Raw genomic sequence first — 19765 nt, 5'->3', positions numbered from 1 at the left:
CTGCCAAGCCTGAAGAACAATGAGAGGTGACTTCATGTAGGTCTACAAGGAGTGGTGGTAGAATTGGGACTTTCAAAAGATTTCCATATAGAAACATGGATGTATGAAAAATAGAGGGTTATGGGTGTGAGGTTGGGAAGGGTCAGATCGCTGTGGAATGGGTTTGCACAAGTCACACAACATTGTGGCTGAAGGGCCTGAACTGTGGTTGATGTTTGAACTAAACCAAATACCAATGCACTAATACAAGTTTGAAGGCAGTCCCACAGGGGGCTGGGAGCAGGAGAGAGAAGAAAGAAGTTTCCCCAATGCCACTCGTACATCTTTCTGAGACCCACCTTAAGTGGGACACAGGTAAAGGGCTACAAGGAGGGGATGGAATCCAAATCAGCAACAGAACTGACAGCCCAGTCTCGGTGGGGGGGGGGGGGGGGGGGGGGGGTGGAGCAGAGACACTTTAAGATGCAAGCTGGAAGGACAAACTTCCTGCATTAGAACCTACCATCCAGGTAACGTTCAGCGCTCGATAAATATCTTCGTCGTGAACTTGCACGGAGTAGTTAATTGGAAAGTAATCTTTCTGCAAATAAAATAGAACCAATCATTAAACCCACATCATGACCAGTGGGTTTGATTTTTCAGCATGCTCCACTTACCACACTCAACTCAAGGTGCTCCCCTAAAGTCCCTCCGAACTCCCAGTGAAGTGGAACACACTTATTCAGGGCGACGGCGCTCCGACTGTTATTCGTTATCCGAGACTACATGGGGTCTAATTCTTCAGTCCATCCCAAAACTCAGTCGATCTCAGAAGGACCCATGTGTAGCAAATACATGGGCAGGGAGAAGGGGGTAGAAAATGGGAAAGAGGCAAAAGTAGACAGTGGAAACACACCCACTTTCAACACAGGTTCAAGGTTGTCTTGCGAGCTTACCAGTTAAACATCTCGTACCCAGTTAAGATACAGAACAAAAGCAAACTCTGTTACAGCATGGAGCTGCAGCAGGTAGAATTTTACCACTTTGAGGACCATTCAGGAGTCTAATAATGGTGGGGAATAAGCTGTCCTTGAACCTAGAGGTGTGTGATCTCGTACTCGTGAATCTTCTTCCTGACAGGAGGGGAGGGGGTGTGAAGAGATCATGACCAACAGATCGAGGGCATTAAACCTCCCCATTACCTCATACTGAGTAATGATATTTCCCCACTCACTGAGTTCAAAGTTCAAGAACAAGGTTAGTGGTGATGACCCCATGGTCAGACGGCTTACTCACAATTGAAAGGGCTGGGTAAAGTGGGCATTGGAAGACATTTCCAATGCTGCCCAAGATAAAAGGGCATTCTTTTAGAACTCAGATTTGCTTCAGCCAAAGGGTGGTGAATCTGTGGAATTTGTGGCCACAGACACGTGTGGAGGTCGTGTCTGGGTAGATTTAAAGCAGAGGCTGATATATTCTTGATTAGTAAGGGTATCAAAGGTTATGGGGAGAAACACCTCAGCCACGATTCGAATGGCAGACAGACTCGATGGGCTGAATGGTCTAATTCTGCTCCTACATCTTGAGACAAGATCGAAAGTAGGGCTACTTGGGTAGGCGGCCAATAGCGCAAGTCCAGGCAGCAGCGCTCCATGAGTCCACAGGGGAGAACACGAGGATGGCTAAACAAACCACAATCTTGGAACAGGATTGGGCCACTTTCCCAGTGAGGGGACTAAAGTGCTCATGGGAGCTTCATCTGGAGGGTGGCAATGCTATTTCAATTCAAAGCACCACTTACCATGTACTTGGCCCGATGTCGGTACTGCAGCTTATTGTGGAGCTCCTCCAGATGAATGCAGAGTGAATCAGCGGTGACCAGTGCCCCAAGGAGACTTAAATCTGCAAGGGAGAGAGACGAGACTGAAGAAATTATCATGGTAAATGTAAGAAGCGAGATATGAACATGGCCCGGTCTTCTAATTGGGTCAACCTCATCTAATGGCTTCAAGTTCAAGTTATACAAGCCTTTATTGGGACAATTGTACCTTCACATCACATAAAAACCAAACCTTACCACAATAAGTTCATCATTGAATATACGTCAAAGAGGCTTCAATTATACATGAGTCTGAGGGAAATAAACCCTTCTTCTCACACGGTAAAGAGATTATCACCGGCGTTCGGGTTAATATTTATCCCTCAGCATTAAAGGAAAGGGTAAACACCAGGGTGACATGGTTAGCAACGCTATTACAGCGCCAACGACACGGGTTCAAATCTGGCACGGTCTGCAAGGAGTTCTCCAGTTTCCTCCTATACTCCAAAGGTGCACGTTAATTGGTCACATGGCTGTGCTGGGGTGTAGCAGGCCAGAAGGGCCTTTTACCGTGCAGTAGCTCTAAATCTTTTTTAAAAAGATTTCGATCATCGGACCTCGTGGAGTGTGAACCCTCCCAGGTACTCCTGTTCCCTCCCACATGTGGGTCAGCTGGTTAATTAGCCCTTGCAAAGTGGGCCTGGCTGAGGGGCAATATCTGAGTGGAACTAATGAGAATGTGCAGAGAATAACATGGAATTAGCATCGGAGGGGGGACAGTTGGATAGCACCAACTCAGCGGGCTGAAAGGCCCACTGTTCTGCTATGTGGCTCCAGGATGCTAGAAAACAGTTCATTTTCTTCAGTCGTTTGAGGCACTGGGGAGGGAGAAGGGATGGAGAAACTCAATAGAGAGAGGCGGCAGCCACCAGTCCTGGGCTGCACCCTGAGGAGCAGGACCCCGAGCTCCTGACGAAAGTTGCTGGGGTCACATGCACAGCTTCAAATCCAAGGGCAACAGCGCAGCCACAACTCTGCTGACACCAACTAGACTGGGGGCCTGGTTCCTCGGGCGAAGAGCTTGGACATTTCTCAGGAGCAGACTGAACCGTCCAGCAGAGCAAAGGTCCAACAACGTGTAAATTGTGTGAAGTTATAATGCAGGACCTCGACCTGAAATGTTGGCCTCTGCCTCCATGGATGCTGCTCGACCCGAGTTCCTCTAGAAGTTCACGTTTCGACCGCAAATTCCAGCTTCTATAGCCTCGCCCGCCTACAACAAGTGTTACACGTTGCTTTCTGGTTCAGATCAGTTCAGGAATAGCACGCAGAGAGGGCTGCAAGAACTCAGCAAGGCGGGCAGCATCCGTGGAGAACCAGAGGCAATAGCTTGCTGCGGCTCAAGCTCAACAATTCAGGCATTTGCGCAAATCATAAGGTGGAGGGAGGGCAGCAAGGGGAGGGAGCACGTTTGCAGGGTGAAAGGTGGATACCAGTGGGAGGGGAGCTGAGGTGACAGAGGGCTGAGAAAGATGCTCTGTGATCAGACGAAAGGTGGGGATCTGGAGGAAAGCAGGCAGGAGAGGAAGGAGGGGAAGGAGTCAGTGAAAGGGGTGAGAGAGTGAGGAGGGGGAGAAAGTAAGGGGGTGGTTAATGCAAATTGGACATCTATGTTGCTGCCTTCTGTTTGGAGACTCCTGAGACGAACGCAAGGTGTCCTCCAATTTACAGGAGGCCTCAATAGCAGTGCAAGAGGCCATGGACAGATATGTCAGTGAGGTGATGTAGAGTGAAATTGAGTGGTGGGCCACTGGGAGGTCCTTGCTGTTACAGTGGATACAACTCAACAAAGGGATCTCCTTCTCTCCCCACCCCCCAAGTCTGTTATCTGATTTGAACTGGTAGCGACCCTGTGGTGCTGGCTGTTGTGCAGGTCAGCGTCAGGACCTGGGGCTGCATTGGACATTCAGCCTGGGAGATGCTGAGCACCGTCACACAGAACAGGAGGATTATTGCTGGGCGTCAGAGAGACAAACTCAAATCTGTCAATTCCCAATTTTTGGTGGTACTTGCCTGCTGCTCCACCTTCCGCTTCCTTTGATCTTTCCCTCAAACACCAGAGAACATGTTCAAGGTAAGAGGTCAGAGGTTCAGAGGAATATTACTTCGGCCTAATTTGGTTCATGGACCAGATGGGCCTTTTACTGTATAGTTAAAATAGTTAAATGTCTTCATTTTAAAATATTTTGCCAGTTGTGATCTCCGTGCCTCTTGGGTGACGTGATCTGGAGCTATGGTCTTGGCAAGACCCTGTGCACGTCGTCAGCGTACAAGTGAGGAGTGTTAATGGTTCCATCATTTGGTTGATGAACAGACTTGTTCTGCCATCATTAGTTTGGCGATCTTCCACTTTCAGAGGTGGATAAATGCGCCCATGGTAAAAGGGCACAGGTCGTTTTGGTCATACTACTACAACCAAGGGTCAGTGCCTCAAGCCACTGCTTCATGCCACATTTCAAAACGGTGCAGGTTTGGTTTTGACGGTGCTGGAGGCCGCAGGGGGTGGAGATGGACCAGCTGGTTCAAAATGCTTAGAGTAAATACTGGAACAAAGTATTTCAAACTTTCTCTATTTTTTTTTTAAAGTTAATTTTGCACATAATCCCCTAATTGCCTTAGAAACAGTGGTGTAATTGTAAGGACATCTGAGCTGCATGTACTCGTTTTCATTTCTCTGAGGGCTAGGTGGATGGAGGGACGTCACCCCTCAATGGTTACGTGATGTCATGTTTAAACTTTTATTTTTCTTTTGTTCTTATATTTGTTTATTTCTTCAACTAGAAGAGATGGGTCTATCGATAACCTCAGATTGGAATGCGAGGTGAAATTCTCAAGGATTTCTCATTTTTGTTTGAGAATTATATAAGACAATGTATAATTGACATGTGACTCATTCTGAGTTGTATTGTAGAACAGAGATATAATTAACATCTAAAAAATATATACATGTAATATTTCTCGCTATCAAATTAATAAAAATATTTTAAGGAAAAACTTGGAGAAGATTTGATGCTCAGTTTCCGGTTTGAATTGAATTTTTCAAACACTGTGGGGACCCTTTTTGAGTTCCTTTCAAAATCTTCGATTTGTTCTGAAGGCAGAAGTGTCGACTAATGAGATAATTTATCACTCAGGTAAAAATTCTGTCTTCTTTTGGCGAAACAGCTTCTTTCCTTTTTTAATAATAAAATATCAATACAATATAAACTGATTAAAATGTGGGTGGGACCTTGGATGAAATGATAAGATTTAGGTGTAAAGTTTCTTCTTGACTTTTAACATGTATCTGTATGGACTCTGTATTTTTGGATGTGAAATTTCAATGTTAATAAAAATATTGAAAAAGAAAAGTGCTTGGAGACCTCATTTCTCTATTGCTGTGGCTGGGGATAATCTGCTCCCCCTGGACTCGGAGTTGTGCCAGAAGGAGACACCCTTCTAGTGCCTCTGCAGCCAAACCCAGATGTGTAGGGATGTTTGTCTCTTGCTCGCTGAACATTTCCTTCTCTCTCTCTCTGAGCATCTCCTGTCTCAGTCTCTCACTCTCCACATAAGCACTTATCTTGTGTCTCTCTGAACATTTCCTTCCCTCTCTCCCCCTCTCTGAACATTTCCTTCCCTCTCTGCATTTCCTTCTTTGCCAGTCTCTCTCTCACACATACATCTGGGCCGTGCATTCAGGCAGGGTTTGATCGGACCCCCCCCCCCCCCCCACCCGTGCTCCTGAAAATGGGCCATTATAACATTCTTATTGGGGGAGATTTTGTTTTCCACCAAAGTCTTCAAAAACCACTTCTTTGTTTGCAACGTGTTCTGGGTTGTCCCGAGGTTGTGAAAGACAGAACCGTTCCAAGCTCCTTCGCTTCCACCTTGGCTAATTTCCCAGGCTCCTCATATTTTAAAAATATTCATAACCATTTAAACGAAGGGCTTAGTTCTAGCCATTTGGTTCAATGCTTTCTTCCTGCAAGGACTGCAAGTACATCAATTTTCTCTCCTTCAACATAACTGGCAAAGGCGTGTACATTGTAAATATAATTGACGGGGCAGAACGCCAGCATTAGAACCCTGCAGGAAAATTTCAACTTCCAAATAAACTACATCTTGCCAAGAGGTCCATTTACTGAGCATCTCGACAGATCAGACTCTGGTCCCACACAGTAATGTTCGGTATGGAGCCAGTAACCCCCTCAAGGGGGTCTTGCTAGGCTGAAGAACATGCAGTTGAGGCTGACAGGTCCACGGTCGATTATGCAGTCGAGGTACTTCAGTACAGGGTGGTGTGACCGTCCGCTGTTTCAAGATTGAGATTGCTCCAAACATGTTCATCGCCGAGGCTTTGACACGCTAGTCAGATGCTTTACAGTCCTCGTGCTTTATTCTTGTCGAGGCTGTTGGGCTTTTGAACAGAACTGTTAGACAGTGTCCACTTCCAGCAGGCAACACTACTTCTCCAAGAGCAAGTGAGAAGGTGGGTGTCCTGCAGTTGGTGGAGACACTGTCCAACACCCTTCATGGAACATAGAAATCTCCAGCAGAGTACAGGCCCTTTGGCCCACAGTGTTGTTCTTCTTCTTTGGCTTAGCTTCGCGGACGAAGATTTATGGAGGGGGTAAAAGTCCACGTCAGCTGCAGGCTCGTTTGTGGCTGACAAGTCCGATGCGGGACAGGCAGTGTTGTACTGACATAATAAAACTGCTTAAAATTTCCCTGCTGCACAACACTCTGTCTCTGTTCCATGTACCTATCTGACAGTCTCTTAAAAGGTCCTATTGTCCCTGCCCCCACTACCGCTGCCGGCAGCACATTCTGTGCACCCACCACTCTGTGCAAGAGCTCATCTTTTACATCCCCCCTGCCCCCCCCCAATTCCTTAAAACTAGGCCCTTTTGTGTCAACCATTTCTGCCCTGGGAAATAGCCTCTCACCATCCTGTGCACCTCATCCTCTGTCTCTCCAGGAAGAAAAGACCAAGTTCGCCAAACCTATCCTCACAAGGCGTGCTCTCCAATCCAGGTAACATCCTTGTAAATCTCCTCTGCACCCTCCGTATCCTTCCTGTGGAGAGGTGACCAGAACTGAGCATAAATTTTCACGAGAATGTTGACAGGATTTCAAGGTTTGGGTTACAGGGAAAGGTTGTGCAGACGAGGGCGTTTTTCTCTGGAGCGTAGAAGATTGAGGGGGGACTTGATAGAGGTGTTTAAGATTTTAAAAGGGACAGACAGAGTAAATGTGGATAGGCTTTTTCAATTAAGAGTGGGAGAGATTCAAACTAGAGGGCATGGTTTAAGATTGAAGGGGGAAAATTATAAGGGGAACATGAGGGGAAATTTCTTTACGCAAAGGGTGGTAGGGATGTGGAATGAGCTTCCGGCAGATGTGGTTGAGGCGGGATCATTGGTTACATTTAAGGAAAGACTGAATAGTTACATGGAGAGGAGAGGACTGGAGGGGTATGGACTGGGTGCTGGTCAGTGGGACTAGGAGGGTGGGGCTTTGTTATGGCATGGACTAGTAGGGCCGAACTGGCCTGTTCTGTGCTGTAAGTGGTTATATGGTTAATATTCTGTTGGGTCTAACCAAGGTAACGTTACCTCAAGCCTTGATCCCATGATTAATGGAGGCCAACACAGCGCATGCCTTTTTAACAATGTCCTATGGTGATGAACCCCAATATCTCTCGGTTCTTTCGATCTTCCCTTTCCACCAGCGAAGGGACCCAAGTCAGCTGGATGAGGTCAACTCCACAAGGTGAGGGGTTGCTGCTCGTTTGTGAAGGAGGGGAGGGGGGATCTCCCACATTGACATTGTGATGACACTCTACTCTTTTAATGACAACATTCGAATCACAGAGATCCCAACAAGTTCCCAAGCCCACCATAGGTCTCTTCTGCTTGCTGTCCCGCAGCCCGAGATCCCCGGTTCAATCCCCACCTCTGTCTGAGTGGAGTTTGCGTCTTCTCCCTGAGATGCCTTGAGCCCCTTTCACCTACCATCTTACAATGCATCCCCCCTCCCACCTACATCCAACCATCACCTCCCAACCTTTGCCCCTTCCCTGTCCTTTAATTCGGGCTTCTTCCCAGCTCTTGCCACCAAAATATCGACTATCCACCCCTCACCACGGATACTGCTGGTCCTCCAACAGACAGCCTACTGGATCTAATGGCAGTAAAAGTTCCCTTTGCTACATCCAAACATTTCCTTTACAGTCAAATCCTGTTCTGCACAAGACACACAGGAGCCTGGAGACACTGGAATCTGAAGCCAAACGGACTGTGGAGGAACTCAGCAGGTCGGGCTGCGCCAGTGGGAGAGAGAGACGCTTTGGTCAGGTTCATTCATCATTAAAGATCTGCCCCCTCCCTTGCCCTCCTGATGGGCTCCAGACTGAAACGTCAACTGTCCATCGCCCCCACAGATGCTTCCTGGCCCGCTGAGGTCTGCCAGCACCTGGCTCTAGCGTTCCAGACCGACCTCCCATTTGCCTCCCACCGCAGCAGATTCACCACACAGACGCTCTCAGCCGGGGACCATATAATCGACTCACGCCTCTGTGTGAGAACAGAAACGTCCACCCCCACTGTGCAACTCCCTCACTCCATGGGACGGCCTGTTTTGATATCTGCCCATTGTCGGGGTGGGGGGGGGGGTCAGTGGCAGCAGCGAGGCAGATGCAGACTCGGTTCAATGTCACACAATCAGAATCCTCAGGCTGGCAAAAAGCCATCGACTGATCAATAGCCAGCACAGCCCTGGTGGGCCAAAGGGCCTGTTTCCACCATTCACACCCCACTAAAGAACCTTTTTTTTTGGAGCGTTTGCCCTTGGGTTCTCATCATGTGCACGATTCGCATCTATGACTAATCCCCTTTAAAGCAGAACAGTTGTGGTGACAGAAGAAATCTTTCACTTGGAATGTCTCTGCAAGCAAACTGCAAAGTCCTCACATTACGTCTGTTTCCAGATGTGGGCCTTTCCTTAAAGAGTTGGTCATGATTTCCTGGCAGTGGCTTGTAGTCCGGAGCTGGGACCTGAGCACCATCTGTAGCGCTGTATCCTTTGGCAACGTGCAGAGGAAAGGGGAGGGTTGCTTCCAAGCAGCATCAAGCCCATTAGCAAACAGATTTTCCCAATAAAGTGCCTGGCCACAAATCTGAATGCTCTCAAGATGCTTTGCACATGGAGAACTCTGCTCACGGGACTGTGGCCAAGCCGCTCGGCAGCTCCCCATCCAGCGTGACACTCAAGCACAAGATCTGCAGACACTAAAATCTAGAGCTGGGGAAACTCAGGTCAGGCAACGTCCATGTGCAGAAATGGCTGGGCGGTCCAGTGGGACCGTCAGACGATGAGTCGGCCCTGGCCCTCCACTGAGACACTCAGTCAGCAGGCCGGGCCCTGATGAAGGGTCCCCAACCCGAACCATTGAGCGTCTGGTCTATCCAAGGGTGCTGTCTGATCCGCTGAATCCCTCCATCCCACCATCATCTGGTGGTCTAAACAACTATCTCATCTCCCTTTCACAGAGCCAATAGCGGAACCGTTGGAGCCACTGTAACTGGCAAGGAACCAAGAGAGCAGGAATTGCAGGCACAGCATTGCTCTCCAGGGTTCTACAAACCAGTTCTAATGCCAATGGCTCCGTAAAGGCTTTAAATCTGCTAAGGTGGCTGGGCAGTGTTTCTTTTTAAAAATCCTGTGACCACAGGGGTCTGTGCTCAAGGTGGCGGCGCCTGTGCAGGGCAACGTACCATGAAGAGAAGTGGACTGGTGAACAAAGAGGGAGAACACCACCCCCTCCCCCAACCCTCCCACTGAGAAGGAGAAGCATGGAAGACATTCCCACAGGACAGTGACCATGGCAGCTCAGTGGCTGAAGAAGCCACACAGGCTGCAGGAGGTTGACAACTTGTGGTCGAAGTACCTGCACGGGCTGTGCGCTCATGGGAACTGGGCGTGAGGTTTCTTTTATTACAATAAAGAAATGTGGGCTCTTTGTAAAACAACAAGATTTATTATCTAAGCTGTAAGGTTCGCACCATGCGAGCCTGGAGAAGAATGACATGTTCACCAAAGCCTTGGAAAACGAGACTGGTTTATTACTCTAGCCGTCGTGCTTATGTGCAAGAAGCTGGTGCGACCACATTGGGACATTTAAGGTCTTGCGAGGACAGGCCAATGCTGAGAAGTTTTTAAATCAGCTGGAGAATCTTGAACAAAGGAATCACAATGAGCAGATGGGCCTTTAAAACTGAGGTGTGCACACTTTTCTCCTCGTAGAAGGAGGAATCTTCTGCTCACTGAAAGGTGTGGAGGTTGGAACATTTATAACATTTAAGGTAGAGCTGGATAAATGTGTGAGATAAAGAAAATGAGGTCTCATCTTCCCCACGTTCCTGGCTCGATCTGATCCACCTCTTTGATGAATTTATCCGTTTCTGTAAGATTCCTTCTCGTTCTTCTGAATTCTAACGAGGATAGCCCCTCCATCTCTCAAAGAGGAAAAATGTCAGACAAACACAGCAGTTCAGGCAGTACCAGCAATGGTGGGGGGTGGGGGAGAGGGAGAACCGTTGGGGAACCCATCACCAGAGTTGGGAAGGTACGAAGGTGTGAAGGAGAGGCTGTGGTAGAGAATGGGCTGAGAGGGCATTCCACTTCTCCAAGAAAGATTTTATTGGGATATTTAAAAAATAAAACCTTTGAGTAGAGGTAGGAAGCAGAATTGAGGCACTTCCAAAGGGTCAGGATGATTAGGAAGGGGTGGAAGAGATGGAGAGTTGACTAGGGGACTGAAATGGTGAAAGCAGATTGGAGAGGTAACTCTCAATGCCAGATAAATCTTTATCAGATTTGGATCAAATTGTGCCTTGATAGGTGAAGAAGAGGAAAGGAACAAGTGATCAGTCCTCCCCTAAAGGGCCAACACAGGCAGAATGGGCTGAATAGTCTGTTTCATGCAGAATTGTTCCATTACCCTTGAGCCTCGTCTTCTCAGTGAAGCCACAGGTCAACCCAACCATGTGTGGCACATAACTTAATGATACAGCATGGTAACGTATAAACTCCTTTCAGACAGTGGCAGATACCAACCAAGCTACTGGCAGTGTAACAGAACAGGCCCCAGATATTTTCCTTCCTACTACCAATGGAGACCACAGCTCAAACAGACTCCTTCAATGCGCCCAATAATACTCTTCAAATCGGAAAACTGCAAATGCTCAAACCGCATGACTGAAGAGAAAGTGGACTCAATTTTGACATTCAAGTGAAATTTGGACAGGTACGTGGATTGGAGGGGTCTGGAGGGCTATGGTCCAGGTGCAAGTTAATTGGACAAGGCAGAATTATAGATGGGCTGAATGGTCTGTTTCTGCTCTATAATGTTCTAAGGTTCTATGGAAATGTTAAAAGGCCCCGATGACGTATTAGCCAATGATAAAAAATCAGAGAGAATTGTTGATAGTTGAGGTGAAACCTATTCACTCCAAACCAAAACCTTGCTTCACGGGAAGTCCTGGGGCGATCTGGATGTATGGCACTTTGCTGAGTGGGAGCTTCAGGAGGGCCAGCAAGAGATGTAGGTTCAAGCCCACGTCTCAGCAGGAGGCTGCAGAGGGGCTGAGCTGGAACCTTCGCAGCCCCAGGGCAGAGATGTCCAGCGGTGAGACGAGATTCAGGGGCACACAGGGATGATAGGAAGGGAAAGGGGAGTGGGGAAGCCCAGAGAGTTGGAAGGATGGAGGGGGGGGAGCTACACATCCCAAAAGTGTCTGTCACCTCCCAAATCACTATTAGTCAAACTCGAGCTCAGAATGTGGGAGGAAGTCATCGTCAGTCAAAAGCATCCATCGTCCGAGTTCCTTGAGCAGTCTTTTTCTAAAAATCAAACCACTCTCCCCCCCACCCCCCACAACTGGAATTAAACTTGCATTCACTCACAGATGGCTCTGGTGAAATGCCACAGCATGGTTACTGTCCCAATGGTAGACCTTGCTATGCCTTTGCCCTCATTGGATCGGATCACAGTCCCCAACCTTGGATCATCTGCGGAAGGACAACAACAACTATTTCAGACTGCTGTTCTGCCCAAACGAGCATTCGGAGGTGCAGAATGACGCACCCAGGGAGGCGCGGAACAGTTGAACCCTTTCCCAGACCAGGAATGGTAGAGGTCAGACCGTTCAAATTTTCTTCTGTACCTGTCCAAGATACGTAACGCAACAAAGCTCTGGCTCCACCAAATGTTCCTCAGCAGAGCTGGATCAGTGGTTCTCAACCATTTTATTTCCACTCACATTTCACTTTAAGTAATCCCTATGCCTCTGTGATTAGTAAGGGATTGCTTAAGATGGGATGTGATTGGGAAGGAAAGGTTGAGAATCACTGCTCTAGACCTAATTGTTCCTTAAATATTTTGCTTGAGAACAATTGCCATTGGCCATTTCCTTTGGAGTTATGAAACCGTGCACATAACGAGTCAATTAGGGATGATTAAAACAGTGGTTTTCAAACTTTTTCTTTCCACCCACGTACCACCTTAAGCAATCTGTGACTCATCACAGAGCACCTATGGCATTGGGAATCCTTAAAGTGGTATGTTAGTGGAAAGAGAAAGGTTGAGAACAACTGCGTTTGACATTACAAAGCTGTCCCATCAACATTCCCCACGCATAGACAGTTACAAAGCTCCCTTGATAACTCCCACCCAAAGCTCACAGGGTAGATACAGCAAAAAGCTTGATGTTGCTTCACGAGGAATAGGTAAACGCCATGACATCACACTCTGAAGTAACTCCAACTCATAAGTCCTAACTCATAGGTCGAAAAAGAGTTGAGATACAGTAAATAATCCTAGCTTTTCTTCCCTAGCCCAGATGAATATAAAACTGGAAGTCATGGATTTAATGTAAGAGAGGAAAGATTTAAAGGAACCAACAATTTTTAAAATTTAGACATACAGCACAGTAACAGGCCCTTCCGACCCATTAGCTTTTGCTACCAAAATACCTCAATTATCCTTCAGCCCTTGTACAGTTTTGAAGGGTGGGAGCACCCGGAGAAAACTCACACCGATACTGGGAGGAAGCACAAACTCCTTACAGACAGCGCCAGATTCAAATCTGGGTCACTACCGCTGTAATGGCATTATGCTAACAGTACCACTCCCAGAGAGTGGTGGGCTTGTGGTATGAGCTGCCTGAGGAAGTGTTGCAAGTGCACAGAATGGTTTTGTTCCAAAGGCATTTAGACAGCGATGTAGATTAGAGATCAGAGCGACGTGGGCAAATCGGACAAGTTGAGCCAAAGGGTCTGTTTCCATGCTGTAGAACTCCACAATAATCAATCTTCCCAACTTGAAATACAGATGGTAAAACTTTCAATACAACTTTCCTTGGCAGATTCATTGATTTAAATCAAGCCATTTTCAGCACAGAGTGAGGGTACAACCACGATGCCACCTCCCACATCCCCAGCAACCCTATGCTCCCGGTATCTGAGGCTGATGTGAACAGAGCATTCAGGAGGGTGAATTCTCAGAAAGCATCCAGCCCAGGTGGGGTAGCTGGTGCCGTCCTTGAAACCCATGCACAACAACTGGTTGGAGTTTCTGCGGACATTTTCAACCACTCATAACAATGGTCAAAATGATATCCGTCATCCCGGTGCTGAAGCAGAGCCAGGCGACCTGCCTCACTGGCATCTACAAATGACAGGATCATACGATCAAATGACATTGGAGCAGAAATAGGCTATTCAGCCCACAGAGTCTGGCCCGCCATTTAATCATGAATTGATCCATTTTCCCACTCAGCCTCATTGCCCTGGCTAATCAAGAACCTGTCAATCTCTGCCTTAAGTACCCCCATGACCTGGCTTTCACAACCGTGAGTGACAAAAAATTCCACAGATTTACCACCCCCCACAAGAAATTCCTCTCTTTCATATACACATATTATATACCCACATACACACAATTATATACCCACATACACATACATACATATACACATACTATATACCCACATACACATACATACAAACACATTATATACCCACATACACACAATTATATACCCACATACACACAATTATATACCCACATACACACAATTATATACCCACATACACACACACATTATAGACCCACGTACATATGCACATATTATATACCCACATACACACATATTATATACCCACATACACATATTATATACCCACATATACACACATTATATACCCACATACACATATATACCCACATGCACATACATATGCATATTATATACCCACATACACACATATTACATACCTACATACACACACATTATATACCCACATACATACTGCCAAAATGTTTGGCCTGGAAGTCAGCCTGAAGAAAACTGAGGTCCTCCATCAGCCAGCTCCCCACCATGACTACCAGCACCCCCACATCTCCATCGGGCACACAAAACTCAAAACGGTCAACCAGTTTACCTATCTCGGCTGCACCATTTCATCAGATGCAAGGATCGACAATGAGATAGACAACAGACTCGCCAAGGCAAATAGTGCCTTGGGAAGACTACACAAAAGAGTCTGGAAAAACAACCAACTGAAAAACCTCACAAAGATGAGCGTATACAGAGCCGTTGTCATACCCACACTCCTATTCGGCTCCGAATCATGGGTCCTCTACCGGCATCACCTACGGCTCCTAGAACGCTTCCACCAGCGTTGTCTCCACTCCATCCTCAACATCCATTGGAGCGCTTTCATCCCTAACATCGAAGTACTCGAGATGGCAGAGGTCAACAGCATCGAGTCCACGCTGCTGAAGATCCAGCTGCGCTGGATGGGTCACGTCACAAGAATGGAGGACCATCGCCTTCCCAAGATCGTGTTATATGGCGAGCTCTCCACTGGCCACCGTGACAGAGGTGCACCAAAGAAAAGGTACAAGGACTGCCTAAAGAAATCTCTTGGTGCCTGCCACATTGACCACCGCCAGTGGGCTGATATCGCCTCAAACCGTGCATCTTGGCGCCTCACAGTTTGGCGGGCAGCAACCTCCTTTGAAGAAGACCGCAGAGCCCACCTCACTGACAAAAGGCAAAGGAGGAAAAACCCAACACCCAACCCCAACCAACCAATTTTCCCCTGCAGCCGCTGCAACCGTGTCTGCCTGTCCCGCATCGGACTTGTCAGCCACAAACAAGCCTGCAGCTGACGTGGACTTTAACCCCCTCCATAAATCTTCGTCCGCGAAGCCAAGCCAAAGAAGACATACATATACACATATTATTTACCCACTTACACACACATTATATACCCATACACACATTATATACTCACATACATACATGTGCATACATATACACATGTTATATACCCACATACACACATATTATAAACCCATATACACACATTATATACACACATATTATGCATCCACACACATACATATACAAACATATTATATACAAACATATATATATACACATACATATTTTATATACACACACATAAATGTATATTATATACATTCATACTTAGGTAGTAACAAGCATCTATATCCAACAAAATAAATGTATATTAACAAACAGATGTAAGCAACCTATGCAATTAAAAAAAACCAAAATCTATATAAAACAAAAACCATTCTAATCATCTAACCCTTTCCTTGTGAAGCTATGATTAAACGTTAATGTTCCATTAATGCATGAAAGAGAGGACAATCAACCCTTAAAATAGGATCCCATAATCTTATACATTCTGAAATAATTAAGGAAAGGACCCTATAAATTTAGGAAATTAAGGTTCATTACGTTGGTAGATCATCTAATTTTTTCCAGACTCGAGCACATCAGATCAGCATTGAGCATGTGTTGGAGGGACAGCATCCAACCATCTCAGAAGTAGGGCTCTTCTGGTAATAAGACCAAAGGCAACTCCATGGGATTGTGGCCCAGACAAATTTAAAATCAGCTGACTATTTATTCCAAATAGGGAAAGGAGAGGATTAGGAGCCCAGAGCATATTCTAAGTGGATGCCATTCAATCCTGATGTTGTGCCTTCTTGTCCTTGACTCTCCCGTTCTGAGAAACAACTTTTCTACATCTACTCCATCCATGCCTTTCAAAATGTTTCAATGAGATATCCCCTCATTCTCTTAAATTCCAACAAAAACAGGTATCAAACGCTCCTCATACGATTCCCAGAATCCTCCTTGTGAACCTCCTCTGAATCCTCTCTCATGTCAGCATGTTCTTTCCTCAACGAAGAACCCAAGAATGCTGACAATTCTCTGAATGGCATCTCCCCAGTGACTTATAAAGCCTCTACATCACATTCCTGCTCTTATATTCGAGAAATGAACACCAGCATTGCCTTTGCTTTCTTCACCAACCTGCAAGTTTACATTCAGGCTATCCTGCACGAGGACTCCCAGGTTCCTCTGCATCTGGATATTTTCAATTTTCTCCCCATTTAAAAAAAAGTCTGCTCATTTGTCTTTTCTACCAAAAAGCATGACCGCACTCTTTCCGACACTATATTTCATTTGCCAATACTCTGCCTATTCTCCCAATCTGTTCATCCTTCTGCACCCTCCAGGTTTTCTCTGCACTACCTGTTCCTCCACCTACCTTTAATTTGGATCATCCGCAAACTTGGCCACAAAGCCATTTAATCCAAATTCCAAATCATTAACATACAACTTAAAAAAGAAGTGGCCCCAACATCGACCCCTGTGGAACATCACTAGCAACTAGCAGCCAATCAGCGTATGCTCCTGTATTCCAACTCTCAGCTTCTTGCCAATCAGCAAATACTCTACCCACACATCATGTTTCCTGTTCTACCACGGGCTCTTATCTCGTTAAGTAGCCTCGTGTGTGGCACCTTGTCAAAGGCCTTCTGAAAATCCCAAATGCACAAAGATACAAATTGAAGTGCTTTGAGAGGTTGGTTATGGAGCGAATCGACTCCTGTTTCCGTCAGGACCTGGACCCACTTCAATTCACCAATCTTGACAACAGGTCGGACACATCTCGCTGGCCCCCTCTCTGTTAGATCACCTGGACCACAAGCCTGACAGGTTGTTGTCCATTGATTACAGCTCAGCACTTAAGACCATCAGATGAGCATAATTCATGACCAAACTGAAGATTCTGGGACTCTGTCCGTTCCTCTCCATCTGGATCCTCATCAACTTCAACTTCCTCATCAGCAGACCCCCATCAGTACTAATCAGAAACTACACCTCATCCTCACAGACCATCCACACAGGGGCACCCAAGGCTACATCCTTAGTCCCCTGTTCTACTCCCTGCTAACCCATGACTGCATGGTCAAGTTCAGTTCAAACTCAATCAAAAAATTCCCTGACAACTTCACCGTTGTTGGCTGAATAACTGGAAGTGATAAGTCAGAATCCAGGATGGAGATCGAGAATCTGCTTGAGTGGTGCCAGAACAATAATCTTGCTCTCAACATCACGAAGACCAAGGAACTGATTGTTGATTTTAAGAAAGAGAAGCAAAGGGTCTACATAGCTGTCTGCATTGATGGGACAGAGGTGGAGAGTGTTGGAACCTTCAAGTTCCTCAGACTTCACATCACAGAACCTCTCCTGGAGCCAGCACATCAAAGCCTCTACTTTCTAAGGAGACTGAGGAGATTTGGCCACAGCCTGGTTTGGAAATTTGACTGCCCCAGAACACAGAGGGCAACAAACATAGCCAGTCCATCATCATCTCGGTTCTCCCACCCATTAAATGCATCTACATCAGGTGCTACCTCAAGAAGGCAGCCAACATCATAAATGACTCCCATCACTTTGGTCAAAACCTCTTCTCACTGCTCCCTTCGGGCACCATCTCTAGGTTCAAGAACAGTTTCTTTCCATTGACTATGAGACTTGTAATGGATCTGTGTTAATATTAATATTTAGGTTAAAGTTAAGCTATATTTCTTATAGATAGGTCTTAGGTTAGTTGTGGGTTGGTTACAGCCCATTCAGAGCCAGCTCTTCAGCGCTTGACGTCCTGCTTTGCGGAAACTGCCAAAATGTTTGGCCTGGAAGTCAGCCTGAAGAAAACTGAGGTCCTCCATCAGCCAGCTCCCCACCATGACTACCAGCCCCCCCACATCTCCATCGGGCACACAAAACTCAAAACGGTCAACCAGTTTACCTATCTCGGCTGCACCATTTCATCAGATGCAAGGATCGACAATGAGATAGACAACAGACTCGCCAAGGCAAATAGCGCCTTTGGAAGACTACACAAAAGAGTCTGGAAAAACAACCAACTGAAAAACCTCACAAAGATAAGCGTATACAGAGCCGTTGTCATACCCACACTCCTGTTCGGCTCCGAATCATGGGTCCTCTACCGGCACCACCTACGGCTCCTAGAACGCTTCCACCAGCGTTGTCTCCGCTCCATCCTCAACATCCATTGGAGCGCTCACACCCCTAACGTCGAGGTACTCGAGATGGCAGAGGTCGACAGCATCGAGTCCACGCTGCTGAAGATCCAGCTGCGCTGGATGGGTCACGTCTCCAGAATAGAGGACCATCGCCTTCCCAAGATCGTATTATATGGCGAGCTCTCCACTGGCCACCGTGACAGAGGTGCACCAAAGAAAAGGTACAAGGACTGCCTAAAGAAATCTCTTGGTGCCTGCCACATTGACCACCGCCAGTGGGCTGATAACGCCTCAAACCGTGCATCTTGGCGCCTCACAGTTTGGCGGGCAGCAGCCTCCTTTGAAGAAGACCGCAGAGCCCACCTCACTGACAAAAGGCAAAGGAGGAAAAACCCAACACCCAACACCCAACCCCAACCAACCAATTTTCCCTTGCAACCGCTGCAATCGTGTCTGCCTGTCCCGCATCGGACTGGTCAGCCACAAACGAGCCTGCAGCTGACGTGGACTTTTTACCCCCTCCATAAATCTTCGTCCGCAAAGCCAAGCCAAAGAAAGAAGAACAGGGCACAACCATACCATACATTATGAAGTGAGGTTCATCTTTCAGAGTTATGGTGTCTAGAAAGACAGGGCTAATGGAACTGAAGTGGGTCTTAATTATTCAAGAACATTGTAGTGTTTGCTTTATTAAAAACTGAAGTATTTAAATACTCAAGAAGAACTGCTGTTTAAACAAAAACACGTTTATAAGACTTTCCAGCATCATAAAATCACTTAAGCCTCTTGAACATAGATGAGGTCAGAGGTTGATATGAAGTAGTTTTGAAAAAGGTAAGAAGTTTTGCAGGAAAAAAAATAATAGTCCAAGAATTTGGACTTGACCTCGTTGATGATGTAATGTCAAATTATTTGAAGAAATATATTATCAAATTCAGACATTTTTGGATCAGTTTATAGAAGTCAAGACCATGTAACACACACAAGAGTTGGAACCTTGTGGAAGCCAGAGTTGAATTACAGTAACCAGAGTAGGTGCTGTTATGTGCTATTCTAATAAAAGGGGGTGACAAAATAAGTAGATTTCAAAAGAGAAGCTACTTCTGACTGTCTCTTTCAGAAAAAGAGGGCAGTTTCATCATTTGGAAAACAGATTTCAAAGTTTTCATTCAAAAGAAGATTTGACCTCCTGGAAAGACACAACTTGTGTTATCCTATTCACAGGAGATACATATGTGGCTCAGAAGATGGTCACTTCTGTTTGAAGAATCTCTCTGAAGAACAACTCATCGCAAGAATTGTGAGTTTAAAGAGGCCTGATGATATTTTATAATTATTTCAGAACTGAAAATTTAAGACTTTTAAGCAAGACCAAAATTATGCTGAAGTTTTAAAATTGAATTTTCAGAGTTTGGGGACTTTAAATCACAAACACACACATTCACATCTGTGCATAGTGGGGTTAAATTTAAAGTTTAGAGATA

At 46.2% G+C, this 19765-nt stretch overlaps 1 protein-coding gene across 1 annotated transcript in view; it reads right to left on the bottom strand.

Moving 5' to 3' along the window:
* The window catches only part of il34 (interleukin 34), a 111435-nt gene that overhangs the window by 74687 nt on the left and 16983 nt on the right, over positions 1 to 19765 (bottom strand). Inside the window, exons 2-4 of the mRNA XM_069900995.1 lie at positions 11807 to 11911; positions 1781 to 1881; positions 503 to 580 (exon numbers count right to left, since the gene is read on the bottom strand). Of these exons, the coding sequence (XP_069757096.1) occupies positions 503 to 580; positions 1781 to 1881; positions 11807 to 11834 (207 nt within the window). The 5' untranslated portion in view covers positions 11835 to 11911. The remainder of the gene's footprint in view (positions 1 to 502; positions 581 to 1780; positions 1882 to 11806; positions 11912 to 19765) is intronic.

This window comes from Narcine bancroftii, chromosome 10, assembly GCF_036971445.1.
Source record: "Narcine bancroftii isolate sNarBan1 chromosome 10, sNarBan1.hap1, whole genome shotgun sequence".
Taxonomy (NCBI): domain Eukaryota; kingdom Metazoa; phylum Chordata; class Chondrichthyes; order Torpediniformes; family Narcinidae; genus Narcine; species Narcine bancroftii.
Note: the sequence above shows the minus strand (reverse complement) of the source record. Positions and strands in the feature narration are given on the sequence as shown.